The following is a 24,564-nucleotide window of genomic DNA, read 5'->3' on the forward strand; positions in this document are numbered from 1 at the left end:
CCACTGTGAAGCTGTGTTCAGAAGTTCCCAACTTGCTTCCAAAAAGGGATTGTTTTTAGCTTGGATCCATTCAGTGGTCTGGTTTACACCCTGTTTCTGAAAACAACCCTTGTAGCATAGGTAAGAGTAAATCACAGCAGGAAGCTCCAAAAACTGGTTTGTTGCTTAAGCCAGTGTAAAAAGAAAGTACTCTGTAAATTCCCATCCTTTGGCCAACCTCCAGGACAATGGTGCAACCAAACTGAAAACATTCCAAACAAAAAAATGACAAAGCTTACGGGAAACGGTGGATATTTATAGACACATACTAATACAAATACACACATTCCCATTCCACAGCAGACAGCTCTGCTCAGCAGGAGCACTGCACTAGTACAGTTTCTTATTTCAAGTATCTGAGCCACCAAGTTGTACAGAAATCAATGGACCTAGAATTTCAACTACTTACTAACAGCTGCGACAGAGTATTCAGTTAATTCTGATTAAAAAGTTGATAGGATGAGATTCATCAGATGACATACAATAAGGATTTCAAAGAAAATAACTACTTCAATAGACAGGTTATTAATACAACAGAGGTAATACTGCTGAAAGACAATACAAATTACTTAAACGACAAATTGAAAATATTTGTTTATTGGTTAAGTATTAACTGCACATGCATTAATAGTGTACGCAAAATCACAGAGATATGCATGACTTCTCCATGTTGAGACAATACTTCTCTTTAAAATGACTTCTTTGGTTTTCACAAAACTGCAAGAGAACATATTTTGAGAGAACATTTCCCTACGAGTTGTCCTGGTTTCATCTGGCTAGGTCTCTGATTCTACAAGAACTTAAATATAGGTAAACAACAATTTTCAAATAACAGTTTTTTCCTTTAGAATCAGTTTTTTTCAGAGACAGATAAGCTTATTAAGAAGCATATCACGCTGATGGTTTTGTTAACCAAAACTGCAACTGAATATGAATAGTCTATGGAAAAGACCCATTGTTTCAGCTTTTTATTTGCTAAAACAGCACTGAGAACTCCCTTATCAGTGGGATATCTTGATAAAAATAATACAGTATGCAGAAATACAGGCTACCCAAGAAGAGGTTCTTACAAGCCTCCCAGCTCCCTGGGGTTACCAATAAAATTACCTTATCTTAGATAGTAATTAGTAAGCGTTAAGATGAAATATCACTGTCCTAACCTTCAAAATGTTAACAATGGTGGAAAAGGCTTATTAAAACATTAGCAAATCTTACCTGACGAATTATACTTTTTACACAACGGATGGGAAGGCCTTGATAATTGGACTTGATTATCCATTTTAGGAGATGGTGTCCAAGTACTTCAAAGACCATACATACATCTGGGACTTAATTAAGGATAACTTCAAAATAAACTTGTTAATAAGATGAACCACAAATGTTTGTCTGCTTGTTGGCTAAAGCAATCATCATCGTGTAAGAAAACAGTTCCCCCTTAACTGACCAAAACACAGTATACGCTTTGTTACTACGTTTCAATTATATATAAACAGGTAAAAGAACCATGCCCAAATGCAGATCAACTTACAATAAAACACTTTAATGGTGCAGTTCTTGTCTTTGATTTCTAAAGGTGAAAATAGCATTAGGGTGAATAAATATCTAAATAAGTAATTGATTTTTGTTTTCTTTGAAACAATTCAAACTACTGATTTGTCCTATCATCTCTAATTTCAAATAAATTTTAAAACAGAAATAGAAGGTTTTAACAACAGCAGGCTACAGCTACAGTGTTTTAGAAGATGAACTATTTTAAACATCTTTCTGATTAGGCTCAACTGAGAAACACTTGAAAATAAAGACTGAAGTAGTAAGGGAATGGATCTCTTACCACCTACAGTTTTAACTGCAAAGAATAATGGCAATCACCAAAGAATTCAGAAACAAGAAAAAAGCAATATGCAAAAACAACAATGCCAGAAAGTTTAATTTGACTCAGGATCTTTCCAATAGCAGATAATCAGCAAAATGTATTGGGAGAGATCAAGATGTAGATACTTTCAGTGATTTACGGTTCAGGGACCTCCTGAGTTAGAAATTCTACATTTCATACATCTGGGTAGACTATTTTCTTATTGAGAAAATATTCTAATATTCCAACTAATGGTAAGTAGCAAGCAATTATATAATTTGACTATGCCAACTTAATCCTCAGGAACATATACTCTGAGAATAACATCACTGGAAACTAGAAGAATTTTAAAATCTTAACTACACAATACTATAACCTTACACAGAATAATGTAATATAAATGACAGAAAATGAATTGATGGTTACTTCAGGAAAATCTCAGCAGATCAAAATTAGATCCTCTCTATCTCAGAGACCATTCACAGGGAACCACACTGCTAGGGAAGAAATCTTACCTGACTTATCGAAGTTTTAATACCTAGTGTCTTGTTGATGATCTTAGTGACACTGCCCTAAGTAAAAACAATACATACCTTGCCTATGGGTCTACCATTCACAGTCTTCTCAAGCACCTACCCATATGAATAAAGCTATGTGAAGTTTTATAATCTACATCCCTAAACTGTAATTAGACTGAAAGATAAAATGTCTCAAGACTTGTTCAAGCACTTTGTGAATAATTGTACTATTCTGATTGCTGCTACCTGCTCATCTAACTTGATGTTCCTCAACGCCTATATTAGGAGAGACCATGAATAGTCATTCCTCAATCCTATTAATCAGTCTACTCAAAATATTATAAAACTCTGCTCAATTCAGAAGAAGAAACAGCCTTGTTTACTTTACCATACAAGCCTCCAATGAACAGAAGTCACTAGTACAATACATGGTTGTCAGAGTGGAGGAACAGAGCCCATTAGCTCTACAGGGCATATTAATTTAGCCCACACAATGAAGTTGCAATGTTACAGAAAGACGGCAACACAGATTTCAGAAAGGCAAGACACTGCAGCGTTAAGAAATGAAATTTAGGACACCCGCCCACAGTCCTTCAGACCACCGTGGCAGCAGACTCTCCAGTACAGATTCCTGCCGTTCCTTGAACGTACTAGAGTGCTATGCCTTGCCATCAACCAGAATAGGAAGGGATGCTGGGAACTGAATAGCTGAGAGGCAAGGAAGGGGAGGATACAGAGAAAGAAGATGCAAGGAAGAATGGCAGAGGCAAGCAAAGAGAGGGAGAGCTACAAGAGGAGTGATCTCTACATGGGAAAGATTGCAGCATTTTGCCACGAGAACTCTGATAAAGCCAAGGCATGCTCAGTATTGGGGAGGCAAGTGGGATGGTAGAAAGACATGCAGAAGACTAAACATTTACCACAGATATGTGAAAATGTGTCTGTTGTCTGATTCATTGTCATGACCTGAAGAATGTTAACTGTGAGCCAGTGTGTACACAAAGACAATGGTGGGGAAAGCTGTGCACTAATTATCAGGAATCCAGACTTGCAAGCGCCGGGATCATCACACAGCATCAAGTGCTTTATATATGAGTGTGTCCAAAAAGTCCTCCAGAAAAAGACACCCAAAGCCCACGCTGTACACATGCCCCTTATGAAACATTCTTTGAAGCAAAGTCTGGGGAATGTTTGAAAGAGGGAAACAATAAACATACCATTTATCAGCTGACAGCTTTAAGTAATTAAAACTGATATTTCTTGACCAAAATCTTGCAGTCAACTATCTATTTATCTACAAACATACTACAGGATTATTTAGAAATCTGATGAGGCTTAAAGACTAGTTAAAACAGATGACAAAACTCTGGTACCAACACAGAGCGCTTCTGGATGTATCTCAGATGCTTTTGTGTAAGCAGCATTAAGGCCCTATCGCATTTAATTGGTGCTGATTATTCTTTGAAGATAAATTTATTACAATTACAGAATCACAGAATTACTGTAATACATGATCATTCCCTTCTTTATTTTCTCACTTGTCTCTCCAAACACTTGTTTCATTATGTGATTATCAGAACCTCTTATTAAAAAATGCTCAATCATTTATTAAGTTTCTAATAATCATCCAGTGTAAATAAAACAAATAATCTACACTTACTGAAAACATTACAGTGCCCAAGATCAGAAATTGTTATTTCCTGAAGAAAAGATATATAATTGTGGTATTTTTAAAATGTATGAGTAGCTAAAAAAATTATCAGCCTAGTGTAGCATAGCATACATTGTTAAAATCCACATGTATATAAACATGTTTTACAGCTCCTAGGAGAAGGGTGATTCTTTCCAGACACACAGCCCAGGCCATGGCTCTGCACATTCACAGCCCTTTGCCAAACAGTTCTTGACAGCTTCCCTGTTTGGAAGCTCCACATTTTCTGGTGTTGGCCATCTGAAGGATGCACCACCTCTCCCCTGTCTTTGACTTTTAAAGGTATTCCGTTACCAATAATCAAACATCTGCAAAGCATACGTTGTTTTAATTTACAGTCAAAGAACAGATATTTAGTGATTTTCCCAGAGGACACCAGAAACAACACAGCATGAAATACTGTCTGTCTCTCAGTCTGTTCAACTCAGTAACACTAACATAGCACTAAAATAGCCTCTTTTTTTATTAATGGAATCCAGTAGCAACGAAGTGTTAATAATAGTTACCTGCTCCCTTCCAAAACAACCTGCACCAAATATTTTTTTTTCCCTACAAGACCAAAAGGACTTAATCAAATAAGTCACACTACTCAGAATGCACAAACTGTTCATGAGACAACTCATAGCAGAAGATACTTGCTATCATATTTGCACTGGTGACTATTGTACCTTTCTCTCCCAGTAATTCAAGACATTTGCCTTCCATATAAAACAACTTCTGAACTGCCAGAATTTTCAGCATGAATGTACAACTGAAATAGAATAAACCACTATCAGCTGTCCAGTTTTAATCTGCTAACACAAAGCTAACTGAGTCCTTATTTTTCACCAATACACAGTCTCCTTTGGCTTTGTCAACATAAATGCTATCATTGGATATGCTTTCAAAATACTAATATTAACAAAATTTACTCTTCATAATCTTCTTCAGAAATGGCTTTTACCTTTAATACAAATGTTTACATACACGTGTATCCCATCAATAATTTAAGAACGTTACCAAGAAACTACTCTGTTAAACCAACAAGAATTATTTCGACACACAGGTATGAATACATTTTCTTATTCCCTATTTCATACTACTGTTTTACAATGAAAACCGCAAGTTAAAATCTCTGATTTCTAAAAATAACTTCAACTGCTTTTCAACAGAACAGTAGTCTTAAGAGCTGAAGTGCTTTGATGACATTATTTTTTTAGTGAACACAGACAACAGAGACATGTATACAGTACTTCTCAGAAAACATTTCAGCTCAAAGATATTTTTTGTAGTCCAACAGCACTGAAAAACCCCAATCAGGGTTCTTCACCCCATTGTATTAGCAAGTTCCTTGACCACAAATCATTTATAAACAAGTTGAAACTACTGCTAGCAACTGTATAGTTTATTTTAATTCATGGTAATTTGATGATAAAACCTATGAAAAAAACCAGACTATGCTGGCTTCACTGACATTTAAGCAGCTTTCTAGCATGGTAGCTAACCAATGAAGCAACCAGGCACCAAATATAAATAAGAGAAAGCAGTTACAATCCCACTCTACAAATGAGAACACTTGTCCCCATTCTCTCTCTCCTCACTTATTATAAACTCTAAGGCTTCGTAACTGATGTCAACAGACAGATGGGTGGGACAAAAACTGAACAGTTCTCCCTGGGAGGATGCTTTCAAAGTCACTGGCAGTCATCTCTTAGATTCCTCTCCTAGAAGACCAGAGACAGTGAGGAGTATCTTAACCTAATCTTCTGAAGACTGATGGCACATCACCAAAATCTTAAGCTCAGTAGAGCAGGAACTCTCTTGGTTGAGTAGTATGAGTGATAAGGACTTGTTATTAGGCCTCCAAGACCCAACAAGCACACAAATAAATAACAGTTGTAGGTTTAAATGAAAAGACAGTAACATAATAAGCTGCTGAAATAACTAATACAATTAGCAAGGATAAATCACTCTAGATCAAGTATAAAAATAAATCCATAGACCCCAACTTTTCCCTGAGAAGAATACTCTCAAATATTACTACCCCTTTCTCTATCACCCTCTCCCTCTCTCAAAGCATTAGAATAAAAATCTTTAAAACCTTGGCCAAGAAAATACCAAGGTCATGTGGCCAAAAAAAAATACATAACAAGAAAAATTTTTCCATGTCCTCATGCTTCACACAAGAAAACAGAAACAAGCTTCTTCATGACACTATCACTTTCTTTCTCCTTACTAGTCAAGAGCAGAACACACATACTGTAAGCCTCACCTATTACAAATCTTTTCAGTGAAACTGCTGTTTCTAAACAATCTTACTCTTTATAGTTCTAACAGACCATGACAGGACTCATATCTTTTATTATTTTTTATTTTGCACTGTATTTAAAAAATCTAAGCTATTTCACTCCAGTGTGCGTATTACATATTGAACTCCTTCTGTCTACACTAGTGTTGATGTTTCTACATTACCGTTTTAAACTAAGACTACCTAAAAATAGCTAGGATTAAGAGCTTGCTTATCACCGCAGATCATTTTTAATGAAGATGTAATGTTTTCAAAAGGATACGTATTCCATTCATTCCAGAAATTTTGAAGTCATCAATTAGTTGCACAACCATGTCTTTGTTGGGATCATTAGGGTCGCTTTCACGAACCTAAACCAAGAGTGTAAACACAGACATTTCAGGAAACAAGTGACATGAAAACACTAAGTAATTAGTTTTCTGTCTGAAGTTAATATTTTGGGGCTTGAGAAATCACAGTAACATAACAAATAAGCTATTTAGGAAAAAAAAGTTTAAAAAATATATCTCACTACATTTTTTTCATTTGTTGTGACTATTATGGTTGGTATTGAACACTGTATTACATGAGTGATACGTACACATTTGAGTAACTTTATTTCATCCAAGGCTGTCTCTGTGTAATGCTGGGCACTTTTTACAACCTTCATTGCAACAAACCTTTTTCCCCTTGAAAAAAAAAACAAAAAAAAAAACATTTTAAACAAGTGGTCTAAAAGAGACATTTTGAAGGTTTGGAAATTTCAAATAAAGTATTTATTTCATAATCTAATGTATTCTGCTAGAATACTATAAAACACTGAAATTACATGGAACAGCAACTTTTAACAACATTCTATTAATGGTCTAACTTATTAAAAATGTTATCTCCTTGAAGCTAATGTATTTAAAAGAGGCAAAATAGTAATTATATAGTAATTATATTTTTCATTAAATAAAAATATTATCTTACTCTCACATGTTCAAGACAACATGTAAATTCAATAGGTAAAGCTAATCCATCAAATAAAATAGTTACACATTTCTGAGAAGTTTTATAAACTATAGCCTTAACCAAGAGCAAAATAATAATGCAGATACCTTTCTGCAGAAAACGATTGCATATATTTACATAACTTTATCACATGTGCAAAAAACTGCAAACAAATTCAAGGGAATGGAAATAAGTAGTTCACTTACTGCATATCCCAGCATAGCCAGACCGTAGAGAAGTGTCCCCATCCTAGCTTTCTAATAACATGATACCGGCCATTGAAGAGATCACCAATTTTCACTGGATGATAGCCGCCTTTCATGAAAAAACAAGCAGAGAAAGATTAGTCAGGAAACAAAGAATATTTCTCAGTTTTTCCTTTAAATCTTGCAGTATACACTTTCCTTGTAGTATAATTTTTCCTTTTCAAATTGTCCTGTACTATATATAGGAAATCTAAAAAGAAACATTAACTCTAATGTTAAAAACACTGCCTTACTTGGCCTGGAGGGAAAATACTCATGCCCTGTACGTACTATAGAGTTTATTGGCCCTTCTCCTTTACGGCTTTCATTTGTGGAAACATTACCATCTGTTCTGTATTTCCCCAGGCTTATCATCTACTTCACAGAGAGTACAGAAAAGATCTACATTATTTCTTTATCATATTTGAATTTTCTCCAGCCAACATATTCTTGGATGATTGCAAAATCTCAACAGAGACTATTTTAATTCCCATTTGCTTTCTACTAATAACGGCGGCAATAAAATACTTCATGAGAAAGTATTAAGAACAATGTCAAATGTATTGATGCCCTTCTGCTTGGATCCTGAACTACAGCAGCAGTGCATTTTGTCAAGTCTGACGCTTCTATAGTGAAGAAGCAGAGGGAGCAGGCAGCTACAGGCTTTGCCCAGACCACACTTTAACCCAGGTCTGCAGGCCATCCACTCAATCACACTGCCGATCCCAACTATACCCCAAGCCCCGCTGTCAGAAAGGCCAGCCCCACAGCTGGAGCTCAGGTTTCAGCACAGGGTGAAGTGGCTGTAAGAGGTACTGCTGATGTCCATAGCTCCACTGTGAAGCTTCTTTATAAAGCTCTTTGTATTTTAAGAGGCATTCTTAAGCACAGGAAAGAGAGCTGATCACTCAAGATTATTATTCCGACCTAACACACTAATAAAAGTTCACAATTTTGACTAAATTACTAAAAATAATACAGCTTCAGCTCTCCAGGATGTTGCCATCTGCCAAGCGTCAAGGAATTATCTCTTTGGCTCTTTCTGGTCTTTCAGAACGTCACGCTCAACTGGCCTTTGGCAGAACCCTTCTCTACTGATTATTCCACTTCCAATTAGGAAAAACCTAAGACTGCTTCCCTTAAGTTGTTGTATTTGTTTTGAAATCTCCCCAGAACCTTGTTAGAACTGGAGCCCAGCTCAAACAATGTCTATTTATTACTTAATTCCTTGGATTTAGTACAGGGAGTGGGCTCTTATCTCTTTTATCTGTGGAACAGCAGCATCAAATCCAGAAGTATTTATATCCTTTATTTGCTAGTAGCATCTTTTGCCTTGACAGAAGTTCAGGAGTTTATTGGTGAGCTTGCCACAAAGCCTTTCAGAGCAGACTAATAAATCCAATAAAATTATACGACAGAATTATAAAGATTACATATTTCACAGAATTATAAAGCTTGGATAATACATTGCTGATAAGAAATAACATTAAAAACAAAGCAAAAGTACTAATTTAAATTTCTACTTGACCATCTCTGCAGTAACAGCTGAAGATAAAAGTATTTCAAAATCTGGATGAATATAATTATACTAACACAGTTACTAACTAGTTTAATACAAACAAAAAATAATAATATTCTTTGGTAAATTCTTTCCACCAAACTCTACTCAGGATGATCAAGTAACAGATGTGAGAGGAAAGTTAAGAGAGCAAGTACGTTAATTCTACCTTTCTGTTACTGAAAAGGCTTACATCTGTGAAACACATCAAGTCTGCTGATCTGACAACAAGGATTATGTAAAAAGCTTTCACACATAATTCAGTATCACAGCATCATTTCTTCTGATTTTTGTCCTGCATATATCACTGCAAGAAAACAGTGACAAAGTATGAAGCTTTATCCTCTGCATAAAAGTACAAAACACCTAGTTTTAACACCTGTCTATGGTTTGCAACACAGATTTTAAATTAAACAATTCAAAAAAAGTGTTTTTTACAATCTGCTTAAACATATGGTCCTATTCAGTCATTCCTGAACATAATTATATGAACTCAGGAGTGTACAGTGATACAGGCTGGCTTAGCAAGAGGGATCAATATATTAGTTTAAGGACCAATATCTTAGTTCGGTAAAAGGAATCAGTGAGTGCTAGTTCTAAAACTTCCCAGCTTAGCTTTGCTTGGTACGTGAACAGCCCTGTTTTTCTTAACAATCCGGCTTCACAAAAGCACAGAAGTCACAATAGAGTACTTTTATCTTTGCATCCACCAGGTGCAAGGACTTCTTGAATTTCACATAAACTGTTTGGAGTTACAGTGCATCAAGATAGAAAATTGCTCCTTATGGCATAACAAGCAATGGAGATTTGCCAAATGGGGAAAAACAGCTAAAGGTCGGCCAAAAGTCACTAGGATGAAGCTGAAGGAGAAATAAAGGGGAGGAAGCAGGTGGTCGTACGACCACTGGACGTTAGCATATATTAATGAGTTCCTGTAAAAGAATGAATATGTATACCAATGTATTGCATACGTATGTCTTAACAATTTAAAGGTAGAACCTGAACTCCAAGAGCGTGCACTTGATTTATCAAGTCTGGTACATGTTGTGAGGAATAAAGGAATGCCAGATTTCTAACACCACACTGGAGTTAGAGAGGTTTTTTTTCTTCCCAAACTTCAGATGACCATGGGAACACAACATCATTTATGCAGCCCTTTGCACGGCAAGAAAGGTCTAAGTGGGCCTTTAAGCACATAAAACAAAGGCTAGAAGTAATTTTTAACTAAACAATTTGCTTTTTTAATTTAGTAACAGCATTAACACTCAACTATGAAGAATTTACACAGAATTAAAAATATGTTTCTATGAACAGTTCTGTTTAAAATGTGCCATGTAAGTCCATTTCTCTGAAGACAGCCTTTGGCCTATTTGTGCTTCAAAGGGTCAAAAACTATTGAGAACTTGTGGTAGTTTCTTTCCAGCACAGACAGGAGAGAACACTCTACGGAAGAAATCAAAGACACTGACTTCAAGTGGGTAAACCAGGGGGTGATGAGTGATTTTAGTAAAATCTATGTACTGCAAGAATAATGATACTATATATGTAAAAGCCATATTATTTTGGCCACTACAGGACACATAACTAATCATAACAATACAATAACACGTATTTATTCTTTGAGTAAATATAAAATTCGTAAGATATTTTCTACTGTCCTACACCACAACAGGAGCAGTTCTGGGAATATCCATTACTGTTCTCATACGATTTATACGTCATACGTATAAATCATACGTCTCATATGCCACTACTCCTGATGCTAACTCAGCAATGTATTATTTGTGCATAGGTTGTAGATAACCAGGTAACAACACAGTTAAGTGCATTTTAAAAACCGGTGTGATCCTATGACACGTAATTATTTAAGTTCTTCATGATACAGAAGTTATTTCCAAAAGCTAACAATAAGAAAGCATCATTAGAGGTTTGAGAAAAATGATGTATTTTTGCAAAAACAACATCGGCATTTGAAAATATACAATCTGTAAGTGGTACTACTGATAATGTAACAAAAAATCTGTTGTGCTATTCACTACAGCACACAAAAAAAAGTCTCTCACACAGCTAGCTAGCTACAAGCACTCAAGAAAGAGGGTCAGAAAAAATGAGATCATTATTCCTAAATGTCTCCTGAATGTATTGGTAATTGTAGCTAGCTAGTTCTATGTTTGTATAGGGAATTATTCCCTTTGTGAACTGGATGAATGGGAGACATCTCCAGGGGGCAAAGAAGATGATCAGAGAAGCAAAGAATTCCAATTACATCCATGACATAACAAACTCTTGAAAAAAAATCTCCAAGTGTTTCAGGGCTGCGTTGTCTAAGTACCCCTTGAAAAATCACGTAGTTGGAGTTTTGATATTTCCATCTCTCAAACAAACAAATATTTGAAAAGCATTTAATCTAAATCCAGACACATCAATAGAAGTTATTTCACAGATTTTAACAGGCTCTGGAGGAAGGTCCAGGGGAACAAAGGTTAGTCTGCTTTTACACAAATGGCTGTTAGTTCTCTCTTTCACATCAAGAGATAATTCAAACTAATCTAATTTCCTGATGAAAAATACTATTATGACTGGGAACTATTTACTAACCAGCATGTAATGTGGTGAAAACGTGAGCTCAGCTTACAGTAAAATATTCTTAAATATACATATATATATATAATAATCAGTAACTATAGCGATCACTGCTTGAGTATTTTTGTTAACAGGTAAAATATTCATTTTATATACATACACACTATACATATGTGTATATTTTTAGATTATAAGTATATACTTAACATAATCCCTCAACAAAATTGCCCTCCTATGAAATTTTAGACTGGGGTTGAGAACAGATGAAGAATGTTCTGAGTCTCACTCAAAAATCCTGGGAGATTTCTACTTTGGAGATCAAATTGGAAAGAAAAGAGAGACTTCAGTAAAGCATGATAATTTCCAAATATTTACCTCTTACTTCATAAACATTACCCAAGACAGTAAAACATATCCAAATGAATAAAACATCTCTCAAAGAAATTTGGAAATAACACTTCTAAAAGCCATCCCTGCAATTCTTTACTAAATAACTTATTTGGTCCTCAGACTGGATACAAATTAAACACAGTCTGTATGGTTCCAGATCTTCCTAATCCGGCCATTCCATTCAGATTCTTACACAACATGGTGGCCTTCCCTAAAATTCAAAATAGCAAAAATTTAGAAAAATAGCAAAATTTTAGAAAGGAAGCATTCTGATCAATCTTACCAGAAATTACAGTTAGAGAAAACATGCACTGGAGCAACAAAAACACTGTTCTCACAGAAGCAAATGATTATGACATTAGAATGAGCCAGAGTTTGAACCATCTTTAATGTACTTCCATCAGTTCTGAACTTCTGAGATTACAGGAATGCAGAAAAACCTTTCGGTGTATGGAAGCTCCCTCTAATTTTTGAGGAAACTTGCAAGTACTCTTAGCATGACATGTACTTCACTGGCAACTGAATAGAGTTACAGAGACTCTAGAACAGGTGACTTAGAAGCAAACTATAAATTTAGATTTTATTTGTTTCTTTCTTTTTTGTGATCAAGCCACTCCAGATGGTGATATTTTGCAAAAGATAATGGAACATAGACAACAATAGATTGTTTGAAATTAAATGCAGTCCTTACTTCAGGGAAGAATTAAGCAAGGGCCTAGAAATGCTTAATCTCAAGTAGATACAGATGTTTACAAGTAAACAGATGTTTAAACATCAAATCCACTCTTACTCACTGATGGAAGATGTTACAGATACCAAGAGTTACTGTAAGGAATAAGCATGTTGTAACAGCAAATCTAATACAAACATATTTTCCCTACAAGTTTTTCTTCTCCCTGCTGCGGTCTTCAAAATTTAGTTTGAGTTTACCATTTGGTTTTCACTGTTGGAATTTGTAAGCCATTTCAACACTTGAAATATCACATATTATATCTGGGCTGCATTAAAAGAGGAGTGGTCAGCAGGGAGAGGGAGGTGGTGGTCCCCCTCTACTCGGCTCTTGTGAGGCCCCATCTGGAGTACTGTGTCCAGGCCTGGGGCCCCCAGCACAAGAAGGACGTGGAGCTCTTGGAAAGAGTTCAGAGGAGGGCGACCAAGATGATCAGAGGGCTGGAGCACCTCTCCTATGAGGAACGGTTGAGGGAACTGGGCTTGTTTAGTTTGGAGAAGAGAAGGCTCCGGGGAGACCTCATTGTGGCCTTCCAATACTTGAAGGGAGCGTATAAACAGGAGGGGGAACGATTGTTTACGAGGGTGGATAGCGACGGGACAAAGGGGAATGGTTTTAAGCTCAGACAGGGGAGGTTTAGGATAGATGTTAGAAGGAAGTTTTTCACTCAGAGGGTGGTGAAGCACTGGAACAGGTTGCCCAGGAAGGTTGTGGATGCCCCGTCCCTGGAGGCATTCAAGGCCAGGCTGGATGGGCAGCCTGGTCTAATGGTTGGCGACTCTGCACTTGGCAGGGGGGTTGAGACTTGATGATCTTTGAGGTCCTTTTCAACCCAGGCCATTCTATGATTCTATGATATTAATAAAAGTTCTTACACTGAGATGAAAATGTCACTTCCAATTATTAGTTACGGAAATACAGAACAGCTTATTCCAAGCTGGGAGAAAGGATTCCTGAAGTGGCACATCTGCAGGCTTTCACAGAACTTTCTGAGTTAAGACAGCATCATATTTGACAGAAAATATTTCTTGATTTGAGTAACATGGAATAACAGATAAAGTCAATGTATGTCAGAGTCTTTTGGCTGTACTAAAAAATTAATTTTAGGCAGTAAGTAAATTTGTATCCTTGACAGACCTCTTATCTATGATGATTCTTGAAAATAGATTGTACATTTTAACGTAATGGGAACAGACATAGAGCATTAGGCATAACACTATACCAAAATACTGACACTGTCATACTGCAATCTTGTTCTTACACAAAAACTATCTGCATTCACATGTTATTCTTACGGTAAATTCTGTATTAGAAATGATGTAAGTAACTACAAAAGCTAAAGAAATCAGAAACTAAAATAAAAATGCAGAGAACATTAGACAATGCCGAGGCCTGTGAAAGACAATGCACAAAAAGAAGCATCCATCATACGCTGGTGCAGGTATGAGAAAGAGAAGATAAAGATTCAAATACATCTTTAGTTGATGTCAAATGCATTAAGGTATTTTACAGTACATAGAGGGGATATCTGTTTTAGTTAGGATATTCGTTTCTCTTACAATCAGTATCAATCAAGAAAAGTTTATTCTTATAACTAAAACAGCCATATAGTATTTATGTATCTTTTAATTGCATATTGCATGCATAAGCTATGGCTAAGTGAAAAAGTTGAGCTGAAGACAGTTGTGCAAATAGTTGTTCACAACTTTTGTGTAAGTAAGTTCCATAAACAATGACCAGGTCCTTAAAAACCTCTCCAGAACCTGGCTGAAAATGTGCATGATGCCCATTACCCCAAAGGGGTAGGACTGCACCCACCTTTACAATAATCCGCGGGATCCTCCTGCTCCTCATCGTCGGACCCTAGGATCTCCTCCTCTGGCTCTGGCGGGGTGGGCTCTGGCAGGGGCGGAGGTGGGGGTGGCGGTGGGGGCGGAGGTGCTGAGGGAGCTTTCTGCTGAGGCTCTGGCCTGGAGGTGAAAGAGAAGACACTCGGTAAAGGGTTTGGTCAGGAGGTAGCCTGGCTGTCCAGAAGGGAGGGAAAACACCTTGGGAAATCTCATGTCCTCGTTGGTATCTTTACAATCATCTTGTGATGTCCCAGGAGGGCCTGGACAGAGACGCACCGGACTGCGACAAAAGCAAGTTTCCAGTGAATTTGGACTTATTCACTAGAACAGCTTGCAAAAGACACAGAAAGTACAAGAATCATAACGGTTGGATAAGACCACTAAGATCAGCTGGTCTGACCATCAACACATCACCACCACATTCACTAAACCTCAGTGTTACATTTACTCTTTTCTGGTGACTCCATCACCCCCCTGGGCAGCCTGTTCCTGATAGGGACCAGCATTTTGAATTCCTGATGACCAGCTGAGATGTGAGAGAGACCTATGTTCTTAGCATGACTGAGAAGAAATATTTTTAAAAAGATATCAAGAAAATCAAGTTATTTAAAATCTCTTTCCTGCTAGCTGAATGAAAAAAGATCTCATTCATGCCCACTAAGAAGCAATCTTCTAATGATGCCAACATAAACCAGGCAACTTAATATACTTTTCCTTATCTGTAGCTGCTGTCAGGAATATGAAAACCTGTATCAGTACCCAGGATGCTGAAAAACTGCCATTAATAAGAAAGAGAGAAAAATTAATCTTCCAAGCTAGCTCACAAGCACACACAACACTCCTGTGCATGTGCTAACTGTAAAAAAAAAAAAAAAAAGGAAAAAAAGCAACCAAAGTGACACCAAGCAAGTAGTAGTTTTCTAGCTGTCATTCTCACCCAGTTTTAAAAAAATACAAAAACGAAAGTTGTTACTTAAAGTGTTTTATACCCTATCATGCTCGTAGGTATTTCTACATCTACAAATTACTCACATTAAGATATTCTGTGTATTTTTGGTACACTTAAAAATGAAATCAAGAGTCGAAGCATATTTGGTCATCAGATAATCAAGAAAACCTTCTCCAACATCTTAGGTAGATGCTGTGTTATTTTTGATACTCCATGCAAAATAAAAATATGTACATGCAAAATTATATACTTGCAAAACATGCAAAATATCTTAAAGTATTTGTGCCATCATGAGCTGCTACAATTTGCATATAAATATATCCTTCAGATCTAAGCTGTCTCAAAAAAAAAACCAAATTAACAGTACTTTATCATTCAAATAACCACAACTGAAAAAAAAAAAACCTTGCAGTTTAATTTTTAATCTCCTAAAACTTAGAATCAAATACTTCCTTGATCACAAATAAAAACTGCATTCACATTTATCCATACTCCTATATTCATTCTTCTCATAATTGCCCACTACTTTTTTTTTTCTTCTTCTTTTTACACACTGCAATTGTTCAAGAAAGAGCATTTGGAGTAGAAGAGTACACAGTTGGCCAGAAATAATTCCACTGGCAACATGCACCGCCTGCACAGCAGCTGCTATTATGCCTTTGCTTTAAAGGACATTACTGGAAGTTGCACGCATACCAAATTTATCTGCCTGATATTTCTTTCAGAAAATAACATTTTGCTATTATTTCAGTAAACGGTCAGATTTTAAAAAGAGCATTTGGAGCTAATGTATTAATGAAATACAATGGTTATACAAGACAATACATTATGGTGAGAAATCTACCCAAGGTACTTCAATATATTTAATCACTAACTCCGTGAAGTTTAGGACAGAATGGAAACAAGAGAAGGGATCCATTCATAAGATAAAGAATAAACATACTTCCATGTGCTCCGGCTTCCATAAATTCTACCTTTTTTTTGCCTTTATCATTGCTATTCTGTTCCAAACAGGTGGCTCTGTATTGTAGGATGTGAGGAAAACAAATCAACATAGCAAAACGGAGGTACAGCACATCCTCAGACCACCATTCATCTCCCTACACCTTAGACTAATGCACCTCCACCAGCCTGGTCTCAAGGGGTCAGCAAACCAATCACCCATGTCTGATGTTGGCATAAAGTTTTCACCCTCTTAAAAACAAATCACTGCTTCAGGCTCCATGTTACAAACCTTGAAACCCCATCTAATGGGCGCAATATCATTTTCGATACCCTGATCACATATAAAGCACTGAAATATTAAAAATGAAAAGAGAGTTAAAGAAAACATAGTAAAATAGCCTGCACTTAATATATCTCAAACACTGCCCAATGCTTGAATTCAATGTTGGATGGTACTATCATTTTACCTCATTCGGATCACATTTTAATGTTACTAATTTGGTCACATAAAATGATACAAATGCAGCAAAATCAGTAACTGAATCATAGAATCATAGAATTAGCTAGATTGGAAAAGACCTACAAGATCATCCAGTCCATCCATTCACCTACCACCAATAACTCCACTAAACCATGTCTCTCAACGCTGTATCTAAATGTTTCTTGAACACCTCCAGGGACGGTGACTCAACCACCTCCCTGGGCAGCCCATTCCAGCACCTGACCACTCTTTCAGAAAAGTAGTATTTCCTAATGTCCAGCCTAAATCTCCCCTGGGGCAACTTGAGGCCATTCCCCTTCATCCTGTCACTAGTTATAAGAGAGAAGAGGCCGACCCCCAGCTCACTACAACCTCCCTTCAGGTAGTTATAGAGAGCAATAAGGTCTCCTCTGAGCCTCCTCTTCTCCAGACTGAACAATCCCAGCTCCCTCAGCCGCTCCTCATAAGGCCTGTGCTCCAGATCCCTCACCAGCTTCATTGCCCTCCTTTGAACACGCTCCAGGGCCTCAATGTCTTTCTTGCAGTGAGGGGCTCAAAACTGGACACAGTACTCGAGGTGGGGCCTCACCAGTGCTGAGGGACAATTACTTCCCTACTCCTACTGGCAACACTATTTCTGATCCAAGCCAGGATGCCATTGGCCTTCTTGGCCACCTGGCCACACTGCTGGCCAGTGCTCAGCTGTGCACCAACCAACACCCCCAGGTCCGTTTCCTCTACACAGTCTTCCAGCCATTCTGCCCCAAGTCTGTAGCGTTGCCTGGGGTTGTTGCGGCCAAAGTGCAGGACCCGGCACTTGGTCTTGTTGAGCCTCATCCCGTTGGCTTCAGCCCAGAGATCCAGCCTGTCCAGATCTCTCTGTAGGGCCTTGCTACCCCCAGGCAGATCGACACTTCCTGCCAGCTTGGTGTCATCTGCAAACTTACTGAGGGTGCTCTCAATGCCCTCATCCAGGTCATCAATAAAGATATTGAAAAGGGCAGGCCCCAGCACCGACTCTGGGGAACACCACTCGTGACTGGCCGCCAGCTGGATTTAGCTCCACTAGTTTACCTGAAGGGTAGACTGAGGCAATCTAATGCAGGTAATAATTTAAAAAATCCACTGAAATTGTACTGATTTTGCTTTTTAAGCAAACAACTACTAGATCTATTTCTTTACATAACAGAAGTAATGCTTTAAAGAGAATTGGAAGCATTACACATTTTGTCACTCATGTTGAAATAACTGTCAAGGAATACCAAGAATTTCCCTCCAAGAGACAAGAGGAAGAAATTTATCTCTAGGGAAACCAATTAACAAAACAGAGCTGCTTCTGCATCTTTCTAAAGCTACTATATCTGATTTGGGTTTGAAAAGGGTTATTTTTTCCTGTCTACAATCTGCGCTGCACTTGGTATCCTAGAATTCAGGAGAGTTTTCCTACTCTCCTTTGCACACATCAGGAAGGAAGGAAGGACATAACTTTATTTCCTTCTGGGGTGATTTACGGTTTTATCTGCAAGTAACAAAACACTGATTTAAACTGAGAAAGATCTCTGTGATTTTAGCTTTGCTGCACCTTTTAAAGCAATTAAATGCTACTGTGTGAAGAAGGGTGATGGAAAGAAACACTGCCCTGATACAGCAGCCTGATTGCTAATTCTCTATCACTGGCTTCTTTTGCCACCTGCTTGATTTTGTTTAGGATTCTTAGCAAGGGACACAGTTGTTTGTTTATGTTCACTGTTACATTTCTGAGGTATAGGTGAAGATAAAGTCTTCAGCACTGCTCTCACTGCTTAAATTCTGTCTACAAGTTCTGTAGCTCATCCTAGCATCACTGATGCTTGCTTTTCTGCCTTGACACTTTGGAGAAGAGAAGGCTCCAGGGAGACCTCATTGTGGCCTTCCAATACTTGAAGGGAGCGTACAAACAGGAGGTGGAACGATTGTTCACGAGGGTGGATAGCGATAGGTCCAAGGGGGAATGGTTTTAAACTGAGACAGGGGAGGTTTAGGTTAGATGTTAGGACGAAGTTTTTCACTCAGAGGGTGGTGACGCACTGGAACAGGTTGCCCAGGGAGGTTGTGGATGCCCCGTCCCTGGAGGCATTCAAGGCCAGGCTGGACGTGGCTCTGGGCAGCCTGGTCTAGTGGTTGGCGACCCTGCACTCAGCAGGGGGGTTGAGACTTGATGATCTTTGAGGTCCTTTTCAACCCAGGACATTCTATGATTCTATGACACAATTCACAGTAGTGAGTTGAGGCATCAACCTGCAAGAGATCTCCAGTTTTGCTATTTCTTAATTCTTGAACTGGAAAGATAAGATACTATGTACATTCCAACAACATTTTCCTATGTGAAGTATGACACGAATATATACTTCATTCAGCCTAGATTTCCTTTTTTAGTATAAAACTTCTTAAATCTTGAATTTATTTTTCATTGAAGTGGACTTTAACACATCTTTGACATGAACAATTCAGACCCTGCGAAAGCTGTGAGTAACAAATTTGCATACTAACCTCCATTCCCTTTTCAGAAATATAACTGTCAAAAAAACTACCATAAGCTATTCAACAGCTGCATTATTTCAAGTTATAACTCTTCTTAATTTCCTAAGATGTTGTATGTAATGACATGCATTATATAACACATGCTCGCATACACTACATCTATTTTTCTTTTTTCTGTAGTAATCACTTGGTACTCTGTGGTCTACCACTACTAGGTTATTCATCATCATCCAAGCATAAATACTTGATGAAAAGAAGATGAGACACTATTTCTAGATTCACAGTGTTCTGTTAGTGGGTATGCAGAGGACTGACAACCTCCACAGGCTACAACGACAAACCTTACAAGCATATTAAACTAAGCAACAACAAACAATTAACGAACACTAGTCAGGATGCTTTTATCTTTTAATTGCTCCTTTTTAAACACAGCACAATCCAAACAAAATACAATGAAATTCTATTTTTAGCTGTTTCTTAGAGGGAATGCTTAATAAATAAAAATAAAAGCTGAAGCATTTCTGCCATAAAGCGAACACAAAGCTGAATATGGCAAAATGCTAAAAGGAATCTTAGAGAAAATCAGTCACCCACTTTAAGAAATAGAAAATGACTTCAAACCAAATTCTACTCTCCCCCACAGATCATGGTTGGACCATGTTGCTCCAGTGTTATGCAATAAGCATGATATTAAAACCTGAACATGTTGAATAAATTGTACCATGACAAGTTCAGGAAGAGGTGTCCAGCTTTGTTGTGGTGGGTTGTTTTGCTACAATTCTATTTTGGAAAAGGTAAAACAAGAGCAATGAGGGTGACTAAAAACATGAAATGCCTTCCATATGGGAAGCATCTGAACATACCAGAACTCCTCAGTCGGGAAAACAGTCAGCAGAGATCTATAAAATCTTAAGAGGAACAGAAGAGTGAACAGGAAGTGTTTGTTCACTGCCTCACCCCACACAAATTGAGTCAAGCTCAGAAAAACACTACATAAAAGTAACTCACTTCTGCAATATGATGTTAAAAGATAAATTCACTTTTTTTTTTTTTCCCCCCTGGATACTACAGATGAGAGAAGATTACCTAGGTTCAAGTAAGGATCAGTAGAAGTCCTGGCAGAAAAGCCTACTAATGGCTCCCACAAACCACCTTTGATTCAGGAGGGCCAAGAGCCAGAGGCTGCTGGATTTGGAGAGCTGAGCACACCAGGGCCCAGCCCTGTGCCCTTCCTGAGGCAGCTGTCTCCGCCGGGGGAACGCGGCCGCACTGTGGGCTGACCCAGTGCAGCCAGCTCATCTTCACACATGCCTTCCTCTTCCTCAGCAGATGAATCATTCATGACTAATGTGCAAAACAGGCTTCAGGCCTCTTCATCCAAAACCCTCATCAGATGAAAAAGATGTTTTTACTGTTACTATCAAGCAATGGATAAGAATGCATTGCAGGCAAGATTGCTATACAGTGAGATTATGCGAAAAGCCAGCATGGTGTTCTCCATGTGGGAAGGTCTAACCTAGGAGGAGACCTTTGTGAACACTGCAGGCACGATGAACTACTGGATTTATTAATTTAAAGACTTTAAGGTAACAAAACTTTACCTTGAACATGGCTAACGCCTGCACTCGATTCTCTTGCCTTTAGAAGGGCACTGTCTCAAAATGAAAACAGAGTTAAATGACAAAAATGTTGGGGGGAGCCAGAAACTGATGAGAGTAGGCTAAGCATTACCTCAACCTAAGGGGACAAAAAAAGCATCCTTAAGATTTTCAAATGCACATATCCAGGGAAGTTTATTTGCTTATAGAAAATGCAATTAAAAAGAAGTTAAATGATTTCTTCATATATTTAATAAGATAAAATTTGGAAGCAACAGTATTATAACAATGTTATGAATCTCTTGGCATGTCCACAGAGGCTCTGTGGGGAATTTCAAAATGAAGAGAAAAACAAGGAGGTAGGGGGAGGTAAGGACCAGAAGAAACATACTGTAAGCCTCCTAATGCCGAGACATGAGCTTTACAAAAGCTCTGAGTGGATGTGGGTCCATCTGGAAGGAGTTCCAGCAATGTTTCCCTCCAGCTCCAGAAGGCAAATGCTTCAGGGCAGGACTCCCAGGTGCTGCCGAGCTTGAAGTCTGAAATCTCTATACACAAGTCTATTCCAGCTACTACTAATTGCTCAGAGACTCAATTATTTGGATCTCTTTCTCTTGTGTCCAAATGGTGTCTGCTTTACCAGTTGAACTCTTGCCTATTCTTTTTCCCAAATGCAGATTTAGCTTAATTAGACAAGTGACTGCTAACAGTGAGCTCTTTGAACGTGAGAGCCTTAAATGAAGGCTTTCTAAATAGATACATGCATAGATCAGGAAACAAAAACATAAGAGATCAAAACAACCCCTAAGTTCTTTCTCGAGGAACAAAACAATGTCATGTATTTTAAATAAGATTTTAAATATGATGTTAAAATTATTCATAATTTTAAATTTTAATAACCATTATACATCATTTGTAATTCCATATTATATTTATTTGTAATTATGCCAGAGATTATCTTACGGTTTTTACAATCAAAGACTATAAATCTAGAAGGAAGCAGATTATAAGCAGATATATTTTTAAGTAGCTCCCATAAGTTGTTTAAGTGAATTTCCTGAGACACTCTAAGTAAAAAGCTCTATTTGTGCTCTTATGCCGGTGCCGAACAATAATATAGTTTCCAATTCTAGAATATCCATGCACCAAAAAAAAAAAAAAAGACTGCTTCTGTGTCACAAGCATGAAGCAGTTTCCACATCTGGTTGTTATCAAATGAAACTATCATTCCTCTTGGGACTGCTAACATCACAGCATCCATCACAGTGCTAGAGGAAACCCCTCCTGGAGCAGAGGAGGCTGGAACACAATGGCTTCTGTAACCTCAACCAAACACCAACACAGAGAAGTAAATTTTCATTCCCTTCTCCCTTCTGGAGGCAACTTTGGGCTTTAGTGTATACCAAAGTCAAAGTAAAGTGCCACGGAACTCTGCCTTCCTTTCCAAACAATGAGTGCTATAAATAAACACCATTTGAAGCAGCCAGTACTGCAAGCCTCCTCATGCTCTCACCCGAGCCTGGCAGCGCTGCAAGACATCTTTTTCCACTCCTGACCATGGAGACACTCCCTTCCCTCAGGGCTGGAGATTACATAGCCACAAGGAATAACAAACCCATGAACTGAACTTCTCACTGCAGCCATGAGATCAGCAGAGCCAAGGCGAGCAATAGGAGCCCATTGCAGAGTTGAGAGGAACCAGCAGCAGCCTAAAATTACAACAAATTACACCTAACATGAAACAGTGAGGTCTGCCAGGTTGGTAGACATCAGAGAAGGTGGCTTTTCTGGACTTTCTCTGAGACAGTAACACCAAGGTTCCAGAAACAAACGGTTTCAAGCTCTAAAAGCCTCCCTCCAAATTGTACTCTCAAACAGCTTCAATTACGTGAAAATTTTCTAAAGACAGCAAAACCTGTCATATGCCAAATCTATCCAGGAAGCCTCAATCTTAACTGAATTATCATGTTTTCTCCTCAAATACTGGTTTCTTACAAAGTTCTGCCTTCCAGACCAGCTCTCCACAACAGACTAGCAGAGGGAAGAAGTCAACAGTCCAGAAAAAAAAAACAGAATCACTTGGTGACATAAAAATTCCTAGAAGTGCACTCAGCAGCATACACACCACCCATAGTTTCAGCCTCCAGTAAAGTGTTGTAAAGGTTCACAAACTTACAAAAAAAGAAATTGCACCAAATTCCTAAAAGCCAAAGAGGAGAAATGTGGAATATGTGCTGATCAATGGAGAATAAAGAGTTTCTAAAGTAGGTCACTCCAAAAGTAATGCCTCCTATTTATTTCAACGGAAACTACAACAAATAGCACAATAACTATTTGATAGAGCAATTTCTCAGCTACAAAACACAGTTTTTCAACACAGTCACCACCATTATCTATGCACTTTCACCAGTGATGAACAAGAGCCTGCATGCTGCGCTGCAGCAAAGGTGACACACTGTTGTTGTCGCCACTGCTGAAACACACCACCCACCACCTCACCGTGCTCACATCCACTGGTTGGTGTCCATAAACCTTTAGCAAGTGTCAGTGGATGTCAATGGGTGCAATGTTTTCCACATGGAGGAATTCAATTCCACACCTTTGCTTTATATGTACTTCCATGTCAGATGCCATTTTGTCAGACTGCCCCTCCACTGCCATCTGTCACATGGCAACAGCATGCAACAGAATAATGGTGGAAAGGTTTGACCTCTACTGTCATAGCACCAACGTCCACTTCTGATGTCAGAGGCTAACATAGTAAAACAGGAGGCATTACTTTTGGAGCACACTAACAGATGCCAAAATGAAACCTCCATTGGAAGTCAGATAAGAAACGCTGCTCCACAAAAACGCTAAAAACCTGGTGAAAAAAAAAAAAAAGCAGTCTCATAAGCTCCATATGAAGCTTCACCTCCAAATTCTCCTGTGAGAAGAGTCCCTTCTCGTGCTGCATGGCTGCTCCCTCCATCTCTCTGTGTGAGCAATTCAACTTCAGACTGACTGGAGGACCTTACAGGAAACACTGGCATGCAGCAGAGCTCATAGCTCCTGTTTGCTTGGACTTCTTTTCCCCTATTACTATAGCTAAGCTCTTTGATGGTAACTTTTAACAGAATGAATCACAAGTGTATAAATAGAAATTAACTTTTTACTTTCTTTTTGGTATGCTACATTGTAGTATTTAATTTTTGACTTTCTCTTTGTCTCAATAATTACAGTGTTTCTAGTCTGTCTATTAATAAGATACAATCAGAAAACTCGCAGCTTGTTGTTTCAGAATCTTACAGTTGCTACTAGCAACAAATTTGCAAGTTGTGGAGGGGAGGCAGGAGA

At 38.0% G+C, this 24,564-nt stretch overlaps 1 protein-coding gene across 4 annotated transcripts in view; it reads right to left on the reverse strand.

The window, feature by feature from the left end:
- SRPK2 (SRSF protein kinase 2) overlaps nucleotides 1–24,564 on the reverse strand; it is a 139,512-nt gene that overhangs the window by 31,258 nt on the left and 83,690 nt on the right. For all 4 annotated transcript variants that reach the window (XM_021384559.1, XM_021384562.1, XM_021384560.1 and 1 more), the window contains 5 exons: nucleotides 14,704–14,855; nucleotides 7,586–7,694; nucleotides 6,988–7,075; nucleotides 6,670–6,757; nucleotides 1,255–1,361 (listed from right to left, as the gene is read on the reverse strand). In XM_021384559.1, the coding sequence (XP_021240234.1) occupies nucleotides 1,255–1,361; nucleotides 6,670–6,757; nucleotides 6,988–7,075; nucleotides 7,586–7,694; nucleotides 14,704–14,855 (544 nt within the window). The remainder of the gene's footprint in view (nucleotides 1–1,254; nucleotides 1,362–6,669; nucleotides 6,758–6,987; nucleotides 7,076–7,585; nucleotides 7,695–14,703; nucleotides 14,856–24,564) is intronic.

The sequence above is a fragment of the Numida meleagris genome, chromosome 1, assembly GCF_002078875.1.
Source record: "Numida meleagris isolate 19003 breed g44 Domestic line chromosome 1, NumMel1.0, whole genome shotgun sequence".
Lineage (NCBI taxonomy): Eukaryota > Metazoa > Chordata > Aves > Galliformes > Numididae > Numida > Numida meleagris.